At 39.2% G+C, this 24,418-nt stretch overlaps 2 protein-coding genes across 2 annotated transcripts in view; both read left to right on the top strand.

The window, feature by feature from the left end:
* Window positions 1-299: 299 nt before the first annotated feature.
* The window catches only part of LOC131922015 (UDP-glucuronosyltransferase 3A1-like), a 35,290-nt gene continuing 11,171 nt past the window's right edge, over window positions 300-24,418 (top strand). The window contains exons 1-3 of the mRNA XM_059276747.1: window positions 300-393; window positions 5,746-5,844; window positions 17,812-17,926. Coding sequence (XP_059132730.1) covers window positions 300-393; window positions 5,746-5,844; window positions 17,812-17,926 — 308 coding nt within the window. The remainder of the gene's footprint in view (window positions 394-5,745; window positions 5,845-17,811; window positions 17,927-24,418) is intronic.
* Window positions 20,754-21,335, top strand: LOC131921968 (adenylosuccinate synthetase isozyme 2-like). Its single transcript, XM_059276717.1, is given in 1 exon segment — window positions 20,754-21,335. A coding segment is annotated over 1 exon segment (582 nt).

The raw sequence follows: 24,418 nt of genomic DNA, 5'->3' as shown, positions 1-24,418 counted from the left end.
ATTTAGAGAGTTATTTAGAGGCAGTAAAGAGGATGAAGGACAAGTTAAATATTAACTCAGCACCTGTTCCTCTATTGACTCTGGCTAAGGAGGGTAAAACAGAATGTCCAATGGAAAGAGACCAGCAGAGACAAGGCAAAGATCAAGAGGACATTTGGAAGACCAGAATAAGATTTCCTGATTTTACCCCATTTCAAGGCCACAGCCAGTGCTTTGTGACAGAGGCTCACAGGGTCACTTAGTGGCACACAGTGAAGCACAGCTGTGCATCCTGTGCCTGTGCTTCACTTGTTTTAGAGATGGCTGGGTATCAGATTGGGATTCTAGTGAGCTTATTTCTCCTTGAAGTTCTTCTCTTGGATGCTGCAAAAATCCTGACTTTATCTATAGCTGGTGAGTGCTTGCTGGGAATATATGGTCTTGTGAGACCAATATACTTGGGTTAACATGTCTCATGCAAACAGCATGCAGTAGACCAACCATGCAGGAGATTTTCTAGCTAGGCTTAGATCAAACCTACGGGAGGAAGGGTGCAGTGTGAAATATGGTGCTCAGAAGCGATTCTACCAAAGAGTGGGGGTAAATTGTAGGTGGAAATAGCACATGATGTGGTAACAGCATCAGGAGACTGAGTTGTATATTATAAGGAAGATGAGAAAGGCTTCTCTACTGGGACTTTAGATTATGAGTACATGGGAGGGATATTAGTCAAAGTGATCAGCCTATTTCTCCAAAAAAGGGAGCAATGAGCATTTCTTGATTTTCTCAGGGGTTTGGCTAACATCCGTAATCATTTCTGTTTTTAAAAGTAATTCTTGTTCTTCTATATAAGCACTCAGTCACTGCCATCATGCCATCATGGCATCCACTCATTGTAGGTACTTCTATGTTACTCTGAACACCACAAATGTTCTGTCTCCATTGTTTGGTCTGGGGCTCATGAAAATGGGGTAGGGCTTTATATACATCAATCAGTGATAAAAGTCAGGGTTTGGTAGGGGAAACACACATTAGTAGCAAAGTCAAGAGATCACATCAAATCCATACATAGGCTTTGTGAAAACACTTTTTTTTTTTTTACAATTGTTAACGTGTTTGCATTCATATTGAATATGTTGTGACCCAAGGATTAGGCCAGGAACAGACATAGATATTATAGGAAGGCAGAATTGATGAATGCATTATCTTATTTTAATCCTAATTTGGATACCTAGTGTTTCTGTTAAAGAGTCTAGATTTTAACATAGGTAACCTTCGAAATTCTGCAAAAAGAACTTAGAAACTTAATTTGTAATGGGTGATCACAGTACACTCATAATAGATATTACCCAAAGCCAAGGTGTCAGCAAGTAACCCACATGTTGTGCTCCATGACCTCTAAAATTAATGATTTTTAAAAGTTAACCAAAAGCAAGTGAAGCTGAATGGGTTACTTAGATTTTTTTTTTTTGGTAATTCATTACCAAAAGTAGAGTTATTCATTCTGAAGGGACTATGATTCTGCTCTTACTGACTTCTGACATCTGAGCTTACTCTGTATCATTACTAAGGAGATTTTGCAAATTAAGATATTTTGTCACTAACCCTCTTGTGACTATAGTTTGTGTATCTATCTGAAACTCTACCTCCTTTAGATGTCATAGTCATAAGGGAACTCTAGACTGTAAGCATTTCATCGTTGGCTCTTAATGCTGCTTTATAGCAAAGCTACTGACATTATGGATTTAACAATGAATAGTTGCAGTGATATATTGTGTACCCTAATAACATTTACCTGAAGATCAGAGAACAGAACAAGCCACTAGATTGAACATAGATGCCCAGCAGTGGTGGCACACATCTTTAATCCTAGCTCTTAGGAGGCAGAGACCTGTAGCTAGAGTTTTCCTGCCTGGCCCACAGTCAGGGCAAATCTCTCTCACCTGCCAGTCCCACAGCCACTCAGACCTGACCAAGCAAACACAGAGACTTATATTGGTTACAAACTGTATGGCCGTGGCAGGCTTCTTGCTAACTGTTCTTACAGCTTAAATTAATTCATTTCCATAAATCTATACCTTGCCACATGGCTCGTGACTTACCAGGATCTTCACATGCAGCTTGTCATGGTGGCGGCTGGCAGTGTCTCTCTGACTCAGCCTTCCACTTCCCAGCTTTATTCTCCTCCTTGTCCCGCCTACACTTCCTGCCTAGCCAATGGCCAATCAGTGTTTTAATTATTGACTAATTAGCAACACATTTGCCATACAGAACATCCCACAGCACTTCCCCCTTTTTTTTTTCAAAAAAAAAAAACCTTAACAAAGTAAAATTACATATAATTTGGGAATTTGGGCGTAGCTTCTCTTACTACTTCCTGCTGGAAGGGGGCGCTGTATCTTATGGGGATACAAAGAAAATTTTAGGATTATGGAGTAGTCCATGAGGGTGTATCGTCTGAGCCAGTTGCCTTCAAACGGTTCTGGATGTTGGATCATCTGGGCCATGGTGTCATCGGAGACCTTTCAGGGGGTCTTGGCTGGTCAAATCTGATGTATCTTAATCTTGAACAAATCCATAGCCTCTGGCTTTCTGTGGGAACAAAAGAGACTCTTTTCCAAAGCAACATATCCTTATATGCAAATTTTGAAGTCAAGGTATCTTTAAAATATACATTTTGGCATAACTCAACAGCTTTTACAATCAAATGTTTTTCTGCAGTTAAAAATCCCAAAGACAACACAATCCAGATTCTCTGTGTAATAGTCATCTTCACATGGCTTATTTTTTATATTAATTTTACTGTCTCTTTAAAGACTTTATTTTTTAAAACTATGTATTTTTTTCTATAACTGTATATATCACCTTTTTTGTCTTTTTCAAGCCTACGTATCTTTTACACACATTGTAAACTATTACATCTGAATCTGTCTGATTGTGAATCTATTGCTTTAACCTGCAGCAGCTGTGGCTGCTGGCTCCGCCCACAGCTTCTCAACATGGCTACGTTTACCACCAGCTCTGGGAGCTATCATGGGTCTATGCTTTTATCCAAGCAGCATGTAGTCCAGAAACTTCTTTTTTTGTTTTATACTAGCAATGTCTAAATCCACCATGCAGCTTAATGTGCCACTTGCAGAGGCCTCATTTCCGCCCTACTGCAGATCAAGCACACGCGCTAGGAACCCGCCAATAGCTCAAACCAGCAGCTGCCGCCCATTTGAGAGAGACAATTAGGAAGCTGTTTTTAGCTCCGTTTTAGAATCTTTTTTCAGGTTTTAGGTGGAAACTCTTGCCACCACGTTGGACGCCATTTGTAGCTTAAGTTTTCCTGCCTGGCCCACAGTCAGGGCAAATCTCTCTCACCTGCCAGTCCCACAGCCACTCAGACCTGACCAAGCAAACACAGAGACTTATATTGGTTACAAACTGTATGGCCGTGGCAGGCTTCTTGCTAACTGTTCTTACAGCTTAAATTAATTCATTTCCATAAATCTATACCTTGCTACATGGCTCGTGGCTTACCAGGATCTTCACATGCAGCTTGTTATGGTGGCGCTGGCAGTGTCTCTCTGACTCAGCCTTCCACTTCCCAGCTTTATTCTCCTCCTTGTCCCGCCTACACTTCCTGCCTAGCCAATGGCCAATCAGTGTTTTAATTATTGACTAATTAGCAACACATTTGCCGTACAGAACATCCCACAGCAGAGACCTGTTTTCTCTGAGTTGAAAGCCATCTGGATTAGAAGAGATTGGTTCAATCTAGGAGAGAAACAGAGTCAGGCAGTGGTGGAACACGCCTTTAATTCCAGTACTTCGGATGCACATGCCTTTAATTCCAGCACTAGGAAGGAAGTAATATGGCTGGGCGGAGAAAGGTACATAAGGCATGAGGAGACAGGAACTAAGCCCTCTTCGGCTGGAGACCTTTCAGCTGAGGACACAGACATACATTCCATCAGAGGATTGGTGGAGTTGGTGAGATGAACTGTGGCTTGTTCCTTCGTCTCTCTCCTCTCTCAGCTTTTACCCCAATATCAGGCCCTGGATTATTTTTTTATATGATCTTTAGAATTTGAGCAACAAATAGTAAGTTAGCTGTATCTGGTCCTCTTCATTACTCCTAACTATCTCAGCAAGTCGATGATAAAAATATATTCTTATTTATGCTTATTGTAGGAATATTATACCTGCATGTCTGTCTGTTTGCTACTCATGTGCCCAGGCACTGTGGGGCTCCTAAGAAGGCATCAGATCTTCTGGAACTGGAGTTATATGTGGCTATGAGCCTCTATGAGGGTGTCTGGAATTGAACCTGGGCCCTCTGGAAGAAGATCCAGTACTTTAAACACAGAGCAAACTCTCCAGCTCTCCCCCACTTTGTGGTCTTTTTGTTTTGTACTTTTTTTTTCTTTTTGCGAGAGAGCTTCTCTGTGTATTCCTGGCTGTCCTGTAATCCACTCTGTAGACCAGGCTGGCCCCAAACTCATAGAAATATCTGCCTGTGCCTCCTGAGTGCTGGGATTAAAGGTGTGAGCCACCTCTGCCTGGCTAATGATAATTATGTAAAGCAGTTTTCTTTCAGCTGCTGTAGAAGTAATCATTACACAGAACTGAGCACGAAAATTTAGATGTACTCCTAAGCCCTAGAATAACACAGTCTCCTCAGTGGCAGAGGCAGAACGTTCAGAGACTTGCCCTAAATTTTTAAAGTGTGAATATTAGGAATATTTACTTCCAAGGTAAAACTGAAAAGATGACTTGATATCCCGAGGAGGATTCTATTGTGTTCTGCTGTGTTTCATCTAACTTGAAGATAGATGGGTCTTATAAATCTGTATTCTGTGGCTCAAATGATATTTACTTTTTTTTTTGTCTAGGATAATAGAATGCCAAAGTTTGGAAGTGCGCCAGTATAAAGGTTGAATTATTGTATTCAACCTTTCACAAAGGACAGTGTGTTCCCCTTAGATCACTTTCAGAGATGGAACCTGAGTACCTCAGTGTTGGAGTGAAACACAGGTTATAGACATGGGCTTGAACCTAGAGAAAAGAAGGGTGAAGAGACTGGGCTGCCTCTTGCAGGACTACAACTCACATTTATCGTTTCCCATAATGAAATCATATATATTTTCTAATAAGTATCTTTATAGTGGGGGACTTGCACACTCTTGCTAAAAATTCTGACTCCATTTTTCACTTGCTTTTAAAATTTATTGTTTTTGGGTTATAATGATACCATTTCCCTTTTTCTTTCCTAATGTCCAAGCAGAGTAGCTGAATAATCAAGATGGGAACCATTAGATTTTTAAAAAAGATTTTTTTTATGTTTGTGTTTATGAGTGCTTTGCCTGCACATATAGTATGTAAGTGTAGCATGTGCATGAAATGCCCAGGGAGGCCAGACGAGGATGTTAAATCTCCTGGAACTAGTGTTTCAGGAGGTTGTGAGGCATCATGTGAGTGCTGGGAATTGAACCAGAGTCCTCTGTGTGAGCAGCAACTGCTTTTAACTTCTGAGCCAACTCTCAGGCATGACCTTCCTATCTTTGGTGGAGGATTGTTATCGATCAGAGCTCTGGGTTCAAGTCCTGGATATTACCTGAAATGTAATTGAGGGCATGAAGGGCTGGTTTCTGTTTATGCATCATGAGGCCATCTATATCTTTACACCTATTTTGGATTTTTTTTTAATGTCAGCTATTTATGGTAGTCAGAAATCTTTTCATTAGTCTCCACAAAAATGAACTTATGTTTTATTTCTAGGTGGAAGCCACTATATGTTGATGAACCGTGTGTCACAAATTCTTCAAGAACATGGCCATAATGTGACCTATCTGTTTAAAGAAAAGTTTCTCACCCCAGGTACTTTTAAAATCAATTATTACATTAAGTCACTTTAAATAAAAAATAATGGCTTTTGTATAGAACGGCTTGATATAAGTTCTGTATTTGATCTTATTTAGATATAAATCATGTTATGTGTGTTTTTTTGTGTGAATGTGTGTGTGTGTATGTATGTGTGTGTATATAAGTTTTGTAGATCTCATTAGACTTTGTGATCTTGGCCTCATGTGATATACTTCTGTATTTTACTTCATGGTGTAGGTTGAATGTGATGTCCAGGACCAATGATATTGAACATTATTAATCCTTAAGTATTAGGCCTAGTAAAAGCTGATTGGCCTATGAAGGTATACACTTGGAAAGAAATTACATTGTCCTTTCCCGGGTAGATTATTTTCTTTGTGGGTAGGTGTTTACGAAAGAATGAACCTTCCCTTTGCTGGCTTTTTTTTCTCTTTTGTCATGTGGCTCGAGTGCTCACTATACATTAAACACATCACCCTCTGTGTTATAATGCAGTGAAAAGGCATCCACCAAAGGCTCCACACAATTCTGGATTGTCAATATTTAAAAGTATAAGATAAATAATTCTTTAGGTTTATATTTATTTTCATTGTGTATATTTACATGTTATGGTTTGTATTTCTGCATATGAGTACAAGTGCCCAACAAGGCCAACACAAGTGGTTGAATCACCTGGAGTTAGTCTGCAGTTGGGAGCTCCCTGATGTGGATTTTGGGAACTGAACATGGGTCCTCTGCAACAGTAGTATACACTTTAAACTGCTGAGCCATCTCATAATATATTAACACTATAAATTAACTAACATTGGATATTTTGTTACGGCACTAGAACAGATTAAATATCCCATTACTTGAATGTCACTCACAGTCAACACTACACATCATTATTGATCATTTTGAGTAATTTGATGTCAAGTATGTCTAAAAGTAGTGTTGAATAGACATATTCTGCCATATTTAGGCCTTTAATTATCTAAGGATAGCTACACTCAGAGCCACATAAATCAGTTTCTATTTTTAAAAGACCCACAATTTAAGAAATATTTTCTAATAACCTTTATATTTATGCTCAAAGTTTAGGATGTGTGATTGAGAAAACCCCAGATTCTTGAGGAATAACTGGCTCCCCCAAAACTCTGCAGAATGATATCAGAAGTTCTTATTTAGCTTAGTGAGTACAGAGAATCAGATGCAAACCAAAAACCACCAGTCTCTGCTGATAGATCAGAGCACAGAAGTCCAGAAAACTTCAATTCTTTATTTATTGGATGTATTTGTGTACATTTAATTTGCCTTAACAGTCTGGGTTTATAATTGCAATTCATGTTTATCCTCTTTTGCCTAGTCTCATAACCTTTGACATATCGCTCAAAGCCATAGACTCTCTCATCCTTTAGCAACCTATGCACAAAAGATCTACAACGAAATCCTCCACGTCTGTGGACCAATTGTCTTTAATTCTTAGATGCAAGTGTTGTTGACCTAAATTTTCTTTTGTCTTTTATTTTCTTTCTCTTTTCTCCCTGCCACCATGCCCTGCTATTTGCTCACTTCTTGTGTTCTCTGCTTTCTTTTCTCTTTTCTTGTTTTTTTCTCAGACAGGCCCAGGCTTTCATGGAACATATTCATATACCTGTGGTTGTTGTCAAACTCAGGGAATGCTCTTATCCTAGCTTCTCAATGTCTGGGTTTATAGGCATGAGTCAACACCCCCAACTCAGAGGTCCTTTCTACTTCCATAGACATTGGACATTTCAGATGTGATAATGGGTTAGACTTTCTTTTTATTTCTCAGCAGAATTTAAGTGGATTTGTGAATATAGAACAACATTGCCAGAACATTTTTATCCAACCTTCAACTGAAACTCTCTATTGAAACATGTGAACATTGATTACTTGTCTGGATCACATTCATTCTGGGGTTATTCAACCTGAAAAACTGTATGACAGACAACTTGAAGAAATAAAAGTATCTAGGGTTCCAGTGTCTGAGCCCTAGGAATCAAACTCAGCCCATCAGGCTTGGCAGTGAGTGCCTTAACCTGCTGAAGTATCTGCTGGCCCTTTTAGGTTTTATTTTCTTCTTTCAAAATTAGCCTTTAGACTAGTAGATTTCCACATGGTTTCTGTATAATCTTTAGTTTTGGTAGTCCCTTCTCCACCTTGCCCCTAAATTTCTGTCCTCTTTACCACTTAAAGCTTACCATTTTTCACAATTTCCTCTACTTTCATTTTTCATGTGTCCTATGTCAGTACTATTCTTTAGGATTCCCCTCCCCAGCCATTGCCTCTTTATAGTCTCTACAAACTTTCAAAGATTAGGAATGGACCCATTGCTAACATATCCCTAAAACAGCCAGTGAATTCTTTCTCTTCTATTTCTAGTCATTTATTCATAGATATTTGAATCCTGACTATTTGGGAAACATTACCATCTACAGATATAGTTAAGAATAAATATATAGTAACATGAAGTACCTTGTCCTAGATTCTCCATCCTGTTCACCTTTCTGAATCTGTACACATGTGTTCAATAGCCATCTATGATTCTGTTCAACCACTTTCTTCAAGATGGGGGCAAGCATGGTAAGAGAGAGCATTAACACAAAGAAGATTTCACTACAAATAAGCACCTTCTCTGCTTTTACAAAGTTACCAAATGTAAAACTAGAGAAAAGAAAGAATGATCCCTCCTCAGTGAGACTAAGTATGCACAGTCTTAAGTATAAAGTAATTTCCTGAAATATCCAATGATGGGCTTGGTTTTGCATCTAAGAAATACTAAAGTTGTTAGCACTTAGTCAGTTTGACAAAAAAGTTATGTTATGGATCCTTTCTAACATAGAATATTTAATAATGCTACCCAAAATGAATGAAACTGAGCCTTCAATGACTAGAATCTATTAGAAAATATCAATTAAACCAAAGATGGTTTGTCCACCCTATTTCCATTTAAAAGTCCAGTTTGAAATATTTTTAAATCTATAAAGAAAAGATGCCTGAAAGAATATTACTGCAAATGCTGGCATCATAATAATAGGAGCATGGCAAAGTCCATGTCATAAGAACACATTTGTAGTTTTTCTTGTGGAATAAATATGCATGTACTTTGCAGAAGCATGTCAAAACAACTGCTGGTTTCTTTACCACTCTAGAGGCAGTAGGGCCTGGTATAATGAAGCTGATAAATGAGGTAGACTAGTCTCATGCAACAGCCAGCTTTATTCAGAGTGTCAGGCAATTTATACTCTGGGGGTTAAGAAGAGTCACCTGAACAAATCTTTCATGGATGTGTGTAACCTCAGTTCTTATATGTCTTAATGACATTAATAATGTTTCTGCTGATGCAATTCCTCTGATATTATTACTAATTTAGAGATTAAAAATTGTAAGGAAATTCCTTTGTAATTTTCTCTGACATTATTGTGTATGTTCTTTTTTTTATTTTGCAATACAATTCAGTTCTACATATCAGCCACGGATTCCCTTGTTCTCCCCCCTCCTGCCCCCCATTCCCACCTCCTCTAGGGCAAAGCCTCCCCCACGGACTGAGATCAACCTGGTAGACTCAGTACAGGCAGGTCCAGTCCCCTCCTCCCAGGCAGAGCCAAACGACCCTGCATAGGCCCCAGGTTTCAAACAGCCAACTCGTGCAATGAGCACAGGACCCGGTCCCACGGCCTGGATGCCTCCCAAACAGATCAAGCCAATCAACTGTCTCACCCATTCAGAGGGCCTGATCCAGTTGGAGACCCCTCAGCCATTGGTTCATAGTTCACGTGTTTCCATTCGTTTGGCTATTTGTCCCTGTGCTTTATCCAACCTTGGTCTCAACAATTCTCGCTCATATAAACCCTCCTCTTTCTCACTAATTGGACTCCCAGAGCTCCACCCGGGGCCTAGTCCATGGATCTCTGCATCCAGATCCCTCAGTCTTTGGAGGGGGTTTCTAGCATGACAATTAGGGTGTTTGGCCATCCCATCACCAGAGTAGGTCAGTTCGGGCCTTCTCTCGACCATTGCCAGCAGTCTGTTGTGGGGGTATCTTTGTGGATTTCTGTGGGCCTCTCTAGCACTTTGCTTCTTCCTATTCTCATGTGGTCTTCATTTACCATGGTCTTCTATTCCTTATTCTCCCTCTCTGTTGTTGATCCAGCTGGGATCTCCCGCTCCCCCAAACTCTTTCCCTCGACCCTCGCCCTTCATTACCCTCACTCATGTCCAGGCTGTTCATGTAGATCTCTTCCATTTCTCCATCACTGGGCGATCCCCGTGTCTTTCTTGGGGTCCTGTTTTCCAGGTAGCCTCCCTGGTGATGTGAGTAGCAGTGCAGTCATCCTTGTTCCACATCTAGTATCCTCCTATGAGTGAGTACATACCATGTTTGTCTTTTTGAGTCTGGGTTACCTCACTCAGGATGATTTTTTCTAGATCCATCCATTTGCCTGCAAACCTCATGATGTCATTGTTTTTCTCTGCTGAGTAGTATTCCATTGTGTATATGTACCACATTTTGTTTATCCATTCTTCAGTTGAAGGGCATCTAGGTTGTTTCCATGTTCTGGCTATTACAAACAATGCTGATATGAACATAGCTGAACAAGTGCTCTTATGGTATGATTGGCATTCCTTGGGTAAACGCCCAAGAGTGGTATAGCTGGGTCTTGGGGGAGATTGATTCCCAATTTTCTAAGAAAGAGCCATATTGATTTCCAAAGTGGTTGTACAAGCTTGCATTCCCACCAGCAGTGGAGGAGAGTTTCCCTAGGTCCATATCCTCTCCAGCATAAGGTGTCTTCAGTGTTTTTGAACTTAGCCATTCTGACAGGCGTAAGGTGGTATCTCAGAGTTGTTTTGATTTGCAATTCCCTGATGATTAGGGATGTTGAACAATTCCTTAAATGTTTTTCAGCCATTTGAGTTTCCTCTGTTGAGAATTCTCTGTTTAGTTCTATAGCCCATTTCTTAATTGGATTGTTGGGTATTTTGATGTCTAATTTCTTGAGCTCCTTATATATTCTGGATATCAGTCCTCTGTCAGATGTGGGGTTGGTGAAGACCTTTTCCCATTCTGTAGGTTGTTTCTTTGCCTTGTTGACCGTATCCTTTGCTCTACAAAAGCTTCTCAGTTTCAAGAGGTCCCATTGATTGATTGTTTCTCTCAGTGTCTGTGCTACTGGTGTTATATTTAGGAAGTGATCTCCTATGCCAATGTGTTCAAGACTACTTCCTACTTTCTCTTCTAGCAGGTTCAAAGTAGCTGGATTTATGTTGAGGTCCTTGATCCACTTGGACTTAAGTTTTGTGCATGGTGATAGATATGGATCTATTTGCAGTCTTCTACATGTTGATATCCAGTTATGCCAGCACCATTTGTTGAAGATGCTTTCTTTTTTCCATTGTGCACTTTTGGCTTCTTTGTCAAAAATTATATGTTCATAGGTGTGCAGATTAATGTCAGGGGCTTCAATTCGATTCCATTGGTCCACATGTCGGTTTTTATGCCAGTACCAAGCTGTTTTTATTACTGTAGCTCTATAGTAGAGCTTGAAGTCAGGGATCGTGATGCCTCCAGATGTTGTGTTATTGTACAAGATTCTTTTGGCTATCCTGGGTTTTTTGTTTTTCCATATGAAGTTGAGTATTATTCTTTCCAGGTCTGTGAAGAATTGTGTTGGTATTTTGATGGGGATTGCATTGAATCTGTAGATTGCTTTTGGTAAGATTGCCATTTTTACTATGTTAGTTCTGCCTATCCATGAGCATGGGAGATCTTTCCATTTTCTGACATCTTCTTCAATTTCTTTTTTCAGGGACTTAAAGTTCTTGTCATATAGGTCCTTCACTTGCTTGGTTAGTATTACCCCAAGGTATTTTATGTCATTTGTGGCTATTGTAAAGGGTAATGTATCCTTTGTATATAGGAGGGCTATTGATTTTTTTGAGTTGATCTTGTAACCTGCTATGTTGCTGAAGGTGTTTATAAGCTGTATCAGTTCCTTGGTGGAATCTTTGGGGTCACTCAAGTATACTATCATGTCATCTGCAAATAGGGAAAGCTTGACTTCTTCCTTTCCAATTTGTATCCCCTTAATCTCCTTATGTTGTCTTATTGCTCTGGGTAGAACTTCAAGTACTAAATTGAATAAGTATGGGGAGAGCGGACAGCCTTGCCTCGTTCCTGATTTTATTGGAATTGCTTTGAGTTTCTCTCCATTTAATTTGATGTTGGCTGTTGGTTTGCTGTAAATTGCCTTTATTATGTTTAGGTATGTTCCCTGTATTCCTGATCGCCCCAAGACCTTTATCATGAAGGGGTGTTGGATTTTGTCAAATGCCTTTTCTGCATCTAGTGAGATGATCATGTGGTTTTTTTCTTTGAGTTTGTTTATATGGTGTATTACATTGACTTTCATATGTTGAACCACCCTTGCATCTCTGGAATGAAGCCTACTTGATCATGGTGGATAGTTGTTTTGATGTGTTCTTGGAGTCTGTTTGCCAGTATTTTATTGAGTATTTTTGCATCAATGTTCATGAGGGAGATCGGTCTGTAGTTCTCTTTCTTTGTTGTATCCTTGTTTGCTTTAGGAATCAGGGTAATTGTAGCCTGATAGAAGGATTTTGATAACGTTCCTTCTGTTTCTATTGTGTGGAACAATTTAGAGAGTATTGGTGTTAACTCTTCTTTGAAGATCTGGTAGAATTCTGCACTGAAACCATCTGGTCCTGGGCTTTTTTTGGTTGGGAGACTTTTAATGACTGTTTCTATTTCCTTAGGGGTTATTGGACTATTTAAATAGTTTATCTGGTCTTGATTTAATTTTGGTATGCGATACCTATCCAGAAAGTTATCCATTTCTTTTAGGTTTTCCAGTTTTGTGGAGTAGAGGTTTTTGAAGTATAATCTGATGATTCTCTGGATTTCCTCAATGTCTGTTATTATGTCCTCCTTTTCATTTCTGATTTTGTTGATTTTTGATGCTCTCTCTCTGTCTTTTGGTTAGTTTGGATAAGGGCTTGTCTATCTTGTTGATTTTCTCAAAGAACCAACTCTTTGTTTCATTAATTTTTTGTATTGTTCTCTTTGTTTCTACTTTATTGATTTCAGCTCTCACTTTGATAGTTTCCTGGCATCTATTTTTCTTGGGAGACTTTGCTTCTTCTTGTTCTAGAGCTTTCAGGTGTGCTGTTAAGTCACTAGTGTGAGATTTCTCTAACTTGTTTATATGGGCATTTAGTGCTATCAATTTCCCTCTTAGTACTGCTTTCATAGTGTCCCATAGGTTTGGGTATGTGGTGTCTTCATTTTCGTTGATCTCTAGGAAGTCTTTAATTTCCTTCTTTATTTCTTCCTTAACCCATTGGTGATTCAGTTGGGTATTATTCAGTTTCCATGAGATTGTAGGTTTTCTGTAGTTTTTGTTGTTGTTGAAATCTAACTTTAGACCATGGTGGTCTGATAGAACACAGGAGGTTATTCCAATTGTTTTGTATCTGTTGAGATTTGTTTTGTGGCCAAGTATGTGGTAGATTTTAGAGAAGGTTCCACGGGGTGCTGAGAAGAAGGTATATTCTTTTTTGTTAGGATGGAATGTTCTGTAGATATCGATTAAGTCCATTTGAGTCATGACATCAATTAAGTCCTTTATTTCTCAGTTAAGTTTCGATTTGGGAGATCTGTCCAGTGGTGAAAGTGGGGTGTTGAGGTCTCCCACTATTAATGTGTGGGGTTTTATATGTGGTTTAAGCTTTAGTAATGTTTCTTTTACATATGTGGGTGCCCTTGTGTTTGGGTCATAAATGTTCAGAATTGAAACTTCATCTTGGTGGATCTTTCCTGTGATGAGTATGTAATGCCCTTCTTGATCTCTTTTGATTCATTTTAGTTTGAAGTCTATTTTGCTGGATATCAGAATGGCTACACCTGCTTGTTTCTTAAGACCGTTTGATTGGAAAGTCTTTTCTCAGCCTTTTATTTTTAGGTAGTGTCTATCTTTGAATTTGAGATGTGTTTCTTGTTTGCAGCAGAAAGATGGGTCCTGCTTTCGTATCCATTCTGTAAGCCTATGTCTTTTTATAGGTGAATTAAGTCCATTGATATTGAGGGATATTAATGTCCAGTGATTGTTCATTCCTGTTATTTTTTGGTGGTAATGTGTGTGTACTTCTCTTCATTGGGATTTACTGCTGTGGCTTTATCTATTGCCTGTGTTTTCGAGGGTGTATCTGACTTCCTTAGGTTGGAATTTTCCTTCTAGTGCTTTCTGTAGGGCTGGGTTTGTGGATAAGTATTGTTTAAATCTGGCTTTGTCTTGGAATGTCTTGTTCACTCCATCCATGATGATTGAAAGTTTTGCTGGGTATATTAGTCTAGGCTGACATCCATGGTCTCTTAGTGTCTGCATTACATCTGTCCAGGTCCTTCTGGCTTTCAAAGTCTCCATTGAGAAATCAGGTGTTATTCTGATGGGTTTGCCTCTATAAGTCACTTGGCCTTTTTCCTTTGCTGCTCTTAATATTCTTTCTTTATTCTGTACATTTAGTTGTTTAATTATTATGTGGCGAGGGGACTTTTTTTGGGGTCTAGTCTGTTTGGTGTTCTATAGGCTTCTTGTATCTTCTTAGGCATTTCCTTCTTTAAGTTGGGAAAGTTTTCTTCTGTGATCTTGTTGAATATATTTTCTGTGCCCTTGAGTTGGTATTCTTCTCCTTCTTCTACCCCTATTATTCATAGGTTTGGTCTTTTCATGGTGTCCCAAATTTCTTGGACATTTCGGTTCATGACTTTTTTGGCTTTAGTGTTTTCTTTGACTGTTGAATCTATTTCTTCTACTGTATCTTCAACACCAGAGATCCTCTCCTCCATCTCTTGCATTCTGTTAGTTATACTTGCATCTGAAGTTCCCGATCGTTTACTCAGATTTTCTATTTCCAGCATTCCCTCTGTTTGTGTCTTCTTCATTTTTTCTATTTCCCTTTTCAGGTCTTGGACTGTTTCCTTCATTTGTTTCATTGATTTTTCTTGATTTTCTTTCAGTACTTTATTGTTTTCTTCCAGGACTTTATTGTTTTCTTCTAATTTGTTTGCCCTTTCCTCTAGTTGTTTACAGCGTTCTTCCCATTTTTTTTGTCTTTTCCTCTACACAAGCCTCTACCTTCTTCATGATGTCATTCATAAGGCTGTTTTCTTCTGCTTCTTCCAATTTTTGATGTTCAGGTCTAGATGTTGGAGGAGGGCTAGGTTCTGGTGATGCTGTATTGCTCTTCATTTTGTTGTATGTATTTCTACCTTGACGTCTGCTCATCTCCTTGTGGTTTGTTCTTGGTCTTATCAGTGCACTTGGTTCAGACAGAGCTGATAGATTCAGGAAGTCTCTCTCTCTTGTCCAGATGGTAGCTCTCTTGTCCAAATGGGAACTCCAGGGCAGGATGGGAACTCTTGTCCAGATGGGAAGTCCGGGGCAGGATGGGAGCTCTTGTCCAGACAGGAAGTCCGGGGCAGGATGGCGCTCTTGTTCAGAAGGGAAGTCGGGGCAGGATAGGCGCTCTTGTCCAGAAGGGATGTCCAGGGCAGGATCGGAGCTCTTCTCTCTCTCTCTCTGGTCCAGAAGGGAAGTCTGGGGCAGGATGGGAGCTGGGGGCCGGTCTCTAAGTCTCAGGAAGTGGCTGGGGTTTCGGGCAGATGGGCATGGGGGCAGGGCGTGGAGATTGCAGGGTCTGCCAGGGGTCTTGGAGAAGGGGATCCTTCCCGGTGGGGCTAGAAGGGAACCTGCCCAGTGGCCAGAACCTGGGCACAAGTTGGGCAGGTCTTCCCCGGAGTGGCTGGTGCCCAGGGATGGGGTCCGGGCCGAGTCAGCTGTGTATGTTCTTTTATAGCCCTTGACGCACACCCAACTCCTTCTTTTGGTTGTTCCGTGACTTCCCTCAGTGATGGTGGGTGTCTTTCTAAGCTTCTCATATTTACCACTTCTTCCAGAGAGACCTAACCAGAATTGTCAAAAAGAATGAAAATTTTGAGAGGTCTAAGGCTAAAATCAAGTTTGAAGTGAACCCTTGATTGTGTTGTAATGATGCTGTGGGTGCTTTTCCATGCAACGTCATGAATAGCATTTTTTAGTTATAGACACGCAATATGCAGGGATATAAAGGGCATTTTCCAGGATTCTGTGTCATTGTTATCTGTGTTGTGTGGGTATAAACATTCGTTTGGATCTGTTCAGCTGGATATTATGGCATACAGGGAAGCCATCCTAACTCTTTGCAATGAGCACCACTGCCTTGCAGACACGAATTCAGAATCCTTCCATTGAGGGGAGTCATCCATAGTGTGTGCTGGAATCTACAATCATGACTGAGTCTGAGATTCTAATATAAGATTGAGTTGAGAAACATGATTCAGGAATAATAAAAAGGAAGTCACAATCTTATAGTCTGTCTACAAATATTGATTGAAGCTCTCCAGGGTGTCTCATGTGAGGATTCTGTTTTTGGCCTACTTGTCTTGATTTGAAATTATCATCAATATCAAGAATGGAAGAATTGGGTTTTTTTTTTTTCTGTAAAATGAGAGATATAGGTTGAAATTGTCAGAAGTTAAACTTCAAAAGTAGAATCAGACTGTTAATTAATACTTGAGTAATAAGGAGACATGCCAGAGTGGCCAGTTATGATTATGATTGCCTTTTTCCTCTTTTTCTTTCTTTCTTTCTTTCTTTCTTTCTTTCTTTCTTTCTTTCTTTCTTTCTTCCTTCCTTCCTTCCTTCCTTCCTTCCTTTCTTTCTTTCTTTCTTTCTTTCTTTCTTTCTTTCTTTCTTTCTTTCCTTCCTTCCTTCCTTCCTTCCTTCCTTCGTTTCTTCCTTTCTTTTTTTTTTGAATAAGCATTTTGACTAAAGTTAGAACCCTTGACTTTGATCAAACAACTCATAAACAAACATGTAAAAACCAGTTTGTTCTGGCATCTATTTATACTCCAAGTGCTTGGCTGCCTCAAGAAACAGGTTTGAGAGTTGAAAGCCAATTGGAGCTACTAAACATGACCCTGCCTCAAATCAAAGAAAGAAAGAAAGAAAGAAAGAAAGAAAGAAACAAACAAACAAACAAACAAACTCTAAACATGAAATGAACAGCAACAAAAGGAAAACAAGTAAATCAACACTTTGCATATTTCACTTTAATTTTTCTATGAAAAACAGGGACTCTGCAATCAAACTGATTTGTAGTTATCTGTAAACTCTAACTCACTATGGTGACAAAGTTAATGAATAATTTTAGACTGTTTTCCTTCATACTTTCTCACATATAAAGTGAGAAATAACAGCTATGTCTTTAAATGAAAGCTGTTGCTAGAATTTTACATTACTGTAGACTGTATAAAAGTTCTTGAATTATTGTAAAGTCTCAATAAATGTGGTGATTTTTTTTTGTGCTCTAATAATAAAGCTTGCCTGGAGATCAGAGTGTGGTGCTAGCCGCTAGTTAACCATAGAAGCCAGGCAGTGGTGGCACATACCTTTAATCCTAGCACTGGGATCTCATGCCTTTGATCCTAGTACTTGGGAATCACATGCCTTTAATCCCAGTACTAGGGAGGTGAAGACAGGAAGTGATATGGCTGGGTGGAGAGAGAAATATATGGAGGGAGAAGACAGGAGCTTGGCCCTTTCAGGCTGAGGACTTGGCAAGGTAAGTAGTGGCTATTGCTTGCTCCTTTGTCTCTCTGATCATTCAGCATTTACCCCAGTATCTGGCTCCAGGTTTTTTACTATGATCAATTAGGATTTATACTACAAATAAATATTACCAGATTACAGAATTGAATGGATCAAAAGAACAAAATCACTAAAGAAGAAAAATTAAATTTCTGCAACAATATAAAATTAAATTAATTATTTTAATCCCCCTGCTAATGTGTGGTATATTATGATAAATCTAAATTTTACTCAATCCATGTTTTCTTAGATTTTAAAGAGGAGAAAATATCATACCAGGTTATAAACTGGCATCTATCTGAAGATAAGGAAAAGGAAATTGATAATAGAAGACAACTCCTTATAGAAGAATTAGTTCATAGCAGGTAATTTGTTTCAATTCTTGGAACCAAAGTATTGCTAATCAAGTCTTACAAATGGGGAGATGATGTTCACAAGATGCTGTGAGTGAATTTAAGAGAACTGATGACTGGGAGAACTGGTGGATGTGGGGATGGATTGTGTTTGAGTGGTGCATGGGAGGTGACTGACAGCTCCGTAAATGATGGGATATTCTCTAGAAAGTTTAAGATGTGCTATGGGATGTTCTGTATGCTCTGAATGTGTTGCTCTGATTGGTTAATAAAGTGCTGATTGGCCAGTAGCCAGGCAGGAAGTATAGGTGGGTTGAAGAGAGAGGAGAAGCCTGGGAAGTAGAAGGCTGAGGCAAGAAGATGCTGCCAGCTGCTGTGATGAGAAGCATGATGTAAGATACTAGTTAGCCATGAGGCACATGACAATGTACAGATTTATAAAAATGGGTTAATTTAAGATATAAGAACAGATAGTAAGAAGCCTGCCGTGGCAATACAGTTTATAAATAATATAAGCATATGTGTGTTTATTTGAGTCTGAGTGGCTGCCGGCCTGGGCGGGACTGGAGATAACTCCAGCTACAAATATGCCTGAAATAGAAGAATCTAAAATGGAGCTAAAAACAGCTTCCTAGTTGTCTCTCTGAAGTTAGCCACAGCCTGTGGGCTTGAGCTAGTAAATATTGGGTCCCTGGCGTGTGCGCTTGACCTGCTGTATGGCGGGAATGAGGTATCTGCAAGAGGCACATTACACTGAGTGGTAGATTAAGTCTTTGCTAGTAAAAAAAAAAGGGATGGGGGTTCAGGGCTACACACTGCTTTGATAGAGACATAGACCCACTGTCTCTGGAGTTTGCATGGTTCCTCCAAAGCTGGATGTAAATATACCATCTCCATGTTGGGAAGCTGAGGTGGGTGGAGCCACCAGCCAAAGCTGCTACTTTAGCCCTAGTAATGCTGCAGTTTAAAGCAATAGTTACACAATAAGACAGAATCTGATGGAACAAGACTTTAAATGGTTTACAATACGTGTAGAAATGTATATAGGCTTGGAGGAGAAAAAACGTAATATACACAGTTATATAAAAAAAAAGATAGTTTTAAAAAATAAAGTCTTTAAAGAGACAGTAAAGGTAATATAAAAAATAAGCCACATAAACATTGATATTACCCAGAGAATCTGGATTGTATTGTCTTTGATATTCTAAACTGCAGAAAGACATTTGATTGTAAAGGCTGCTCAGTTAAACCAATATGTATATTTTAAAGGTACCTTGACTTCAAAATTTGGATCTAAGGATATGTTGCTCTGGAAAGGAGGCTCTGCTTTTGTTTCCACAGAAAGAGGCTATGGATTTGTTGCAGATTACGATACATCAGATTTGACCAGCCAAGACCCCCTGAAAGGTCTCCAGTGACACCATGGCCCAGATGATCCAACATCCAGAATAGTTTGAAGGCAACTGGCTCAGACAGTACAGCCTCACAGACTACCCCATAATTCTAATATTTTCTTTATGTCCTAGTAAGAATACAGTGCTCTCATCCAGCAGGAAGTAGTATGAGAAGCTACACCCAAATTCCCAAATATACCAAGCTGGCTTTGGAGATGGAATTGGCTCACTCCTTCTCTAAACCAAAGAATATTACCCACCCTAAAAAAAGGTTGAGAGATTTTTCTGTCCCATATTAGAAGAGCCCTCTGGTGTGGGACAGAGCAAAACCAATATTTTTATTTAAAGCAAGTTGATTATAAATGTGATCTCTTTCTAAAGAAGAAAGGGGGGATATGATATAGATAAGATAGGATGAAAGGGTAGGTTAATGAACCTACTTTTAAAGAGCAGCAACTTGTTTGAAATGTTTTACATTGGTATAGATTTTAGTTTATTGATACAAATTTAAAGTTAATTTTGTTATACTGTATGTATATTTCAACTCTTGTTTAAGGTATTATGCTTGTATATCTCATTTGAAATTGTAATTGATAATTAAGAACCACAGATTAATAGTTAGTCTTCTAAGATAGTCAAGCTTATAGTCATGTTAAGTTTTCTAGGTATACATAGATATATTTCAGACAGGTAGGTAATCTTCAAACACTTCAAAGACCTACAGAATATGACATTTAAAGTGTTTTAAAAACTTAAACTTTCTGGACAATGAGACACGTCTGCTCCTGGCAGCATTGATTTACTTCAGAGAGGAGGATGGATGGTGAAGACACTCCATATGGAGTTTATCTTCTTCTTGGCAAAAACAGCCATTTGGGCAAGAAACTGTTTTTGCCTGGACTGCTTGATCGACTGGACATGCAGAACCCATAGGAAGGTGACCACTGAACTTTGCTTGGCAAAATGGTCCTTCAGGTTCCTGCTTCACAGAGGAAACTGCCAGACATTCTACAGGACACAGAGAAGTGTCTGAGAGACTCTAGGCCTGTGGGCTGAGGACCGATGCCCCAACTTTACAAAGGAACTTTGGATAACTGTCCAGGCTGCCAGCTGTCTCTGCTTATTCTCACAAGTGTCCCAAAAGTTTCTTGTATCCTTCTCCTGTTTCTCAGGTAATATTATATCCTTCTGGGGTCTTTGATATAGTTGAAGACTAGATAGTTATAATTTTCCTTAGTTATGATAAGAGATAAGTTATATATGAAACCTTAGACTCACAAATAAAGGATAGATAGGATATCTTCTTTAATTTTGCCAAATACAAATAGACTAGATATTATAACTATAATTCTTACTTGATAATTGTTTTGTTATGTGTAATTTTACTATGTAAAAGTTAAAACCTTCCTTAGAGGAAGGACTGTGGGATGTTCTGTATGCTCTGAATGTGTTGCTCTGATTTCCTATATGAGGCCCTCCATGGACCACCCAAGAAAATCTTGGTAGAAGGTGCAAACGCAGCATTGTTAGATATTGATTTTGGAACATACCCTCTTGTGACCTCTTCAAACTGCACTGTTGGAGGTGTTTGTACAGGTTTGGGTATGCCCCCTCAAAATGTTGGAGAAGTATATGGAGTTGTAAAAGCTTATACCACTAGAGTTGGTATTGGTGCCTTCCCCACAGAGCAAGACAATGAAATTGGAGAATTATTACAAACAAGGGGTAGAGAATTTGGAGTAACTACTGGGAGGAAAAGAAGATGTGGCTGGTTGGACCTTGTGTTACTCAAATATGCTTATATGATCAATGGATTTACATTGGTCCTTACCAAGTTGGATATTTTGGATATGTTTACAGAAATCAAAGTTGGTGTTGCTTACAAATGAGATTGGTAAATCATACCTCATTTCCCAGCAAACCAAAAAGTCTTAAATAAAGTGGAAGTTCAGTATAAGTCTTTCCCGGGATGGAAGACAGACATATCTAATGCAAGGACATTTAAGGAGCTACCTGGCAATGGTTAATAAATAAAATGCTGATTGGCCAGTAGCCAGGCAGGAAGTATAGGCAGGACAAAGAGAGAGGAGAAGTCTGGGAAGTAGAAGGCTGAGGCAAGGAGATGCTGCCAGCCACTGTGATTAGAAGCATGATGTAAGATACTGGTAAGCCATGAGGCACGTGGCAATGTACAGATTTATAAAAATGGGTTAATTTAAGATATAAGAACAGATAGCAAGATGCCTGCCACGGTCATACAGTTTATAAATAAAATAAGCATCTGTGTGTTTATTTGAGTCTGAGTGGCTGCTGGCCCGGGCGGGACTGAGGATAACTCTAGTTACAAAGATGGGCCTTCTAAGCCTTGTTTTTACTTGTCTCTGTGCATGTAGTCTCAATGAAGCCAGTGCAGTCACTTCAACTTCTCTATTTGGGGAAAGAGGAGCCACCTTCTTCCATGTACCTTGTCACCTTCTTACACAAGTTCCTTAATGGAGCAAGTCACTTATACAAGGCTGTGCCATGCTTAGTTCCTTTTCTGTTAAACTCATTTAAAAGTTTTCCTTTCCCCCTTTTTATTCCAAATAATTTTTCTTATATAATATATCCTGATTGCAGTTTTCCCTCCCTCTATCCTACCAGTAGCTCCCTCCCCACCTGTGCCCCACTCTCTTTCTGTCACTCTGTCCCTCATCAGAAATCAAACAAACTCCTAAGGGATAATAATAAAATATAATAACATAAAATCAAAAATATCACATTAGAGTTGGACAATCAAAACAAACAAAGGAAAAGAATGGAAGAGAAGGCACAAGAATCAGAGACCCACTTTTTCACATACTCATAAATCCCATAACAATACTATACTGGAAGCATGTGTGTGTGTGTGTGTGTGTGTGTGTGTGTGTGTGTGTGTGTGTGTTGTGTGAGCTGCCTCGGTCTCTGTTAGTTCATATGAACTGTGCTCATGTATACAAGGCCTTGTTTTCTTGACGTTGTCCAAACCCTCTGGTTCTTTTACTGCTTGCTATTCCTCTGGTTTCCCTAATCGTCAAAGGGAGAGATTTAATGGGAACATCTTCTTTAAGGTTGTGTGTTCCAAGGTACTCACTCTTTGTGTAATGTCTGGCTGCAAGTCTCTATATTTGTTTCCATCTGCTACAGGAGGAAGCTTTTCTGATGATGACTAAACAAGGCACTGGTCTATGAATATAGCAAAATGCCTTTATTTTATTTAAGTCATTTTATTGCTACATATTTTGTTTTGTTTTTCAGACTGATACCATTTGTTTTTACTCTAGGTCCTAAGGGGCTGTCTAGTCTTAGGTTCTCGATTTCCCACACAGTGTTGGGTATGGGTTATATCTGGTGGAGTGGGCCTTAGGTCAGTTCAGTTATTGGTTGATTACTCTCTCAAGCTTTGTTCCTCCATTGCTGTAGCGTATCTTGCAGGTAGGACAACATTGTAGATAGCTGGGTTTCTGACTGGCTTGGTGTTTATGTTTCTTTCTTGGTAGTGTACAGAGTATGTTCCTACACCAAAAATGCTAGAACCTAGGCACTATACAGGCAGCAGCTGAGTTTCCTCATATTCATTGATCTGTATGGATGTTGTTTTCAGCAACAGAGCCTTGCTGTCAGTTTGTCGAGCACAACCTATAGTTTTGGCAATTGCCTGGGTTTTAGGAGGATTCCTGTGGGACCCCTTTGTCCAAAATCTAAATTAGATGGGACCCAATTATGGTACTAGAAGCTCATTTGGTGGCAAGGGATGGCCAGTTGGGACTCTGTCTTGCACATCATTTGGCAATTTTACTGAGATCACAGATATATATATATTTTAGCAAGTGTCTCTTGTGATAGGTTTCCATACTACCCCTCAAATGGCCCTTAAGTTTAGCTGTTTCTCCCTGTATTCCCCCTATCTCTCTCTCTCTTCCTCACTTGATCCTCCTATTCTAGACCCACAACTTCCACTCATAACTGTCTATTTTATTTTCCTTTCTTAATGAGCTCTCCCTGTGTTCACTGGTTCCTTACTCTACACCTAACCTCTGTGGTTCTATGAATTGTAGCATGGTTACCGTTGACTTAACAGCTAATAGCCATAGGTATGTTTAAAATCTTTCAATGGTCTGGAATTACAGATGATCCTGAGGCTTTTATTCCTTGATTGGGATGTGCAGAATCTCCTTTGTCTTCCACTGTGGTGATATTGTGTTCCTCAAAATATTGTGCACCCTAATAAACTTATCTGAGGTCAAAGAACAGAACAGCCACTAGATATAGAAGCCAGAAAATGGTGGTACACATGCCTTTAATCCTAGCATTCCAGAGGCAGAGATCCCTCTGGATCTTGTGAGTTCAAAGCCACACTGGAAACAGCTAGGCATGGTAACAAGAGCCTTTAATCCCAAGAAGTGATGGCAGAAAGCAGAAAGGTACATAAGGCATGAAAACCAGGAACTAGAGCTGGTTAAGCTTTTAGGCTTTTAATCAGCAGTTCAGCTGATATTCATTTTTGATGAAGACTCAGAGGCTTCCAGTCTGAGGAAAAAGGATCAGCTGAGGAATTGGCAAGATGAGGTAGCTGTGGCTTGTTCTGTTTCTCTAGTCCTTGAGCGTTCACCCCAATACCTGGCTCTGGGTTTGTTTTTATTAATAAGAACTTTCAAGATTTGTGCTACATTCCACATGATTGACAAGTACAGATGAATCTCTAAGGTAATTCCACTGGTCTCATTTTCATCTCTGTCTTGGAAAATTCTACTTAACAGTTAAGGTTGTGCTCACAGCACCAAGATTTTTTTGGAAAAATTTCTCACTCACAGAATCTTAAAGACCACATATCTTTTGTCATATATTTGATAGAAAAGGTCAAATTGCACCTTAGTCAAATGTAGTTATTATATATACACATTTTTGACATATGTATTATGTCTTCTTTCTAAGCTTGAACTCTTGAGGTGTGGTTCAAATTACAGATAAAAAACAATCAAGTTGATGAGAATAGGAACTTCTTGAGAATTTTTATAATTGATGTACATTAAAGGGATTACCATTCTACTGGATTTATTTAGAATTATTATATAAAATATTTAAAAAAATG

Source organism: Peromyscus eremicus, chromosome 11, assembly GCF_949786415.1.
Source record: "Peromyscus eremicus chromosome 11, PerEre_H2_v1, whole genome shotgun sequence".
Lineage (NCBI taxonomy): Eukaryota > Metazoa > Chordata > Mammalia > Rodentia > Cricetidae > Peromyscus > Peromyscus eremicus.
This window is presented reverse-complemented; position numbering and strand designations above follow the sequence as displayed.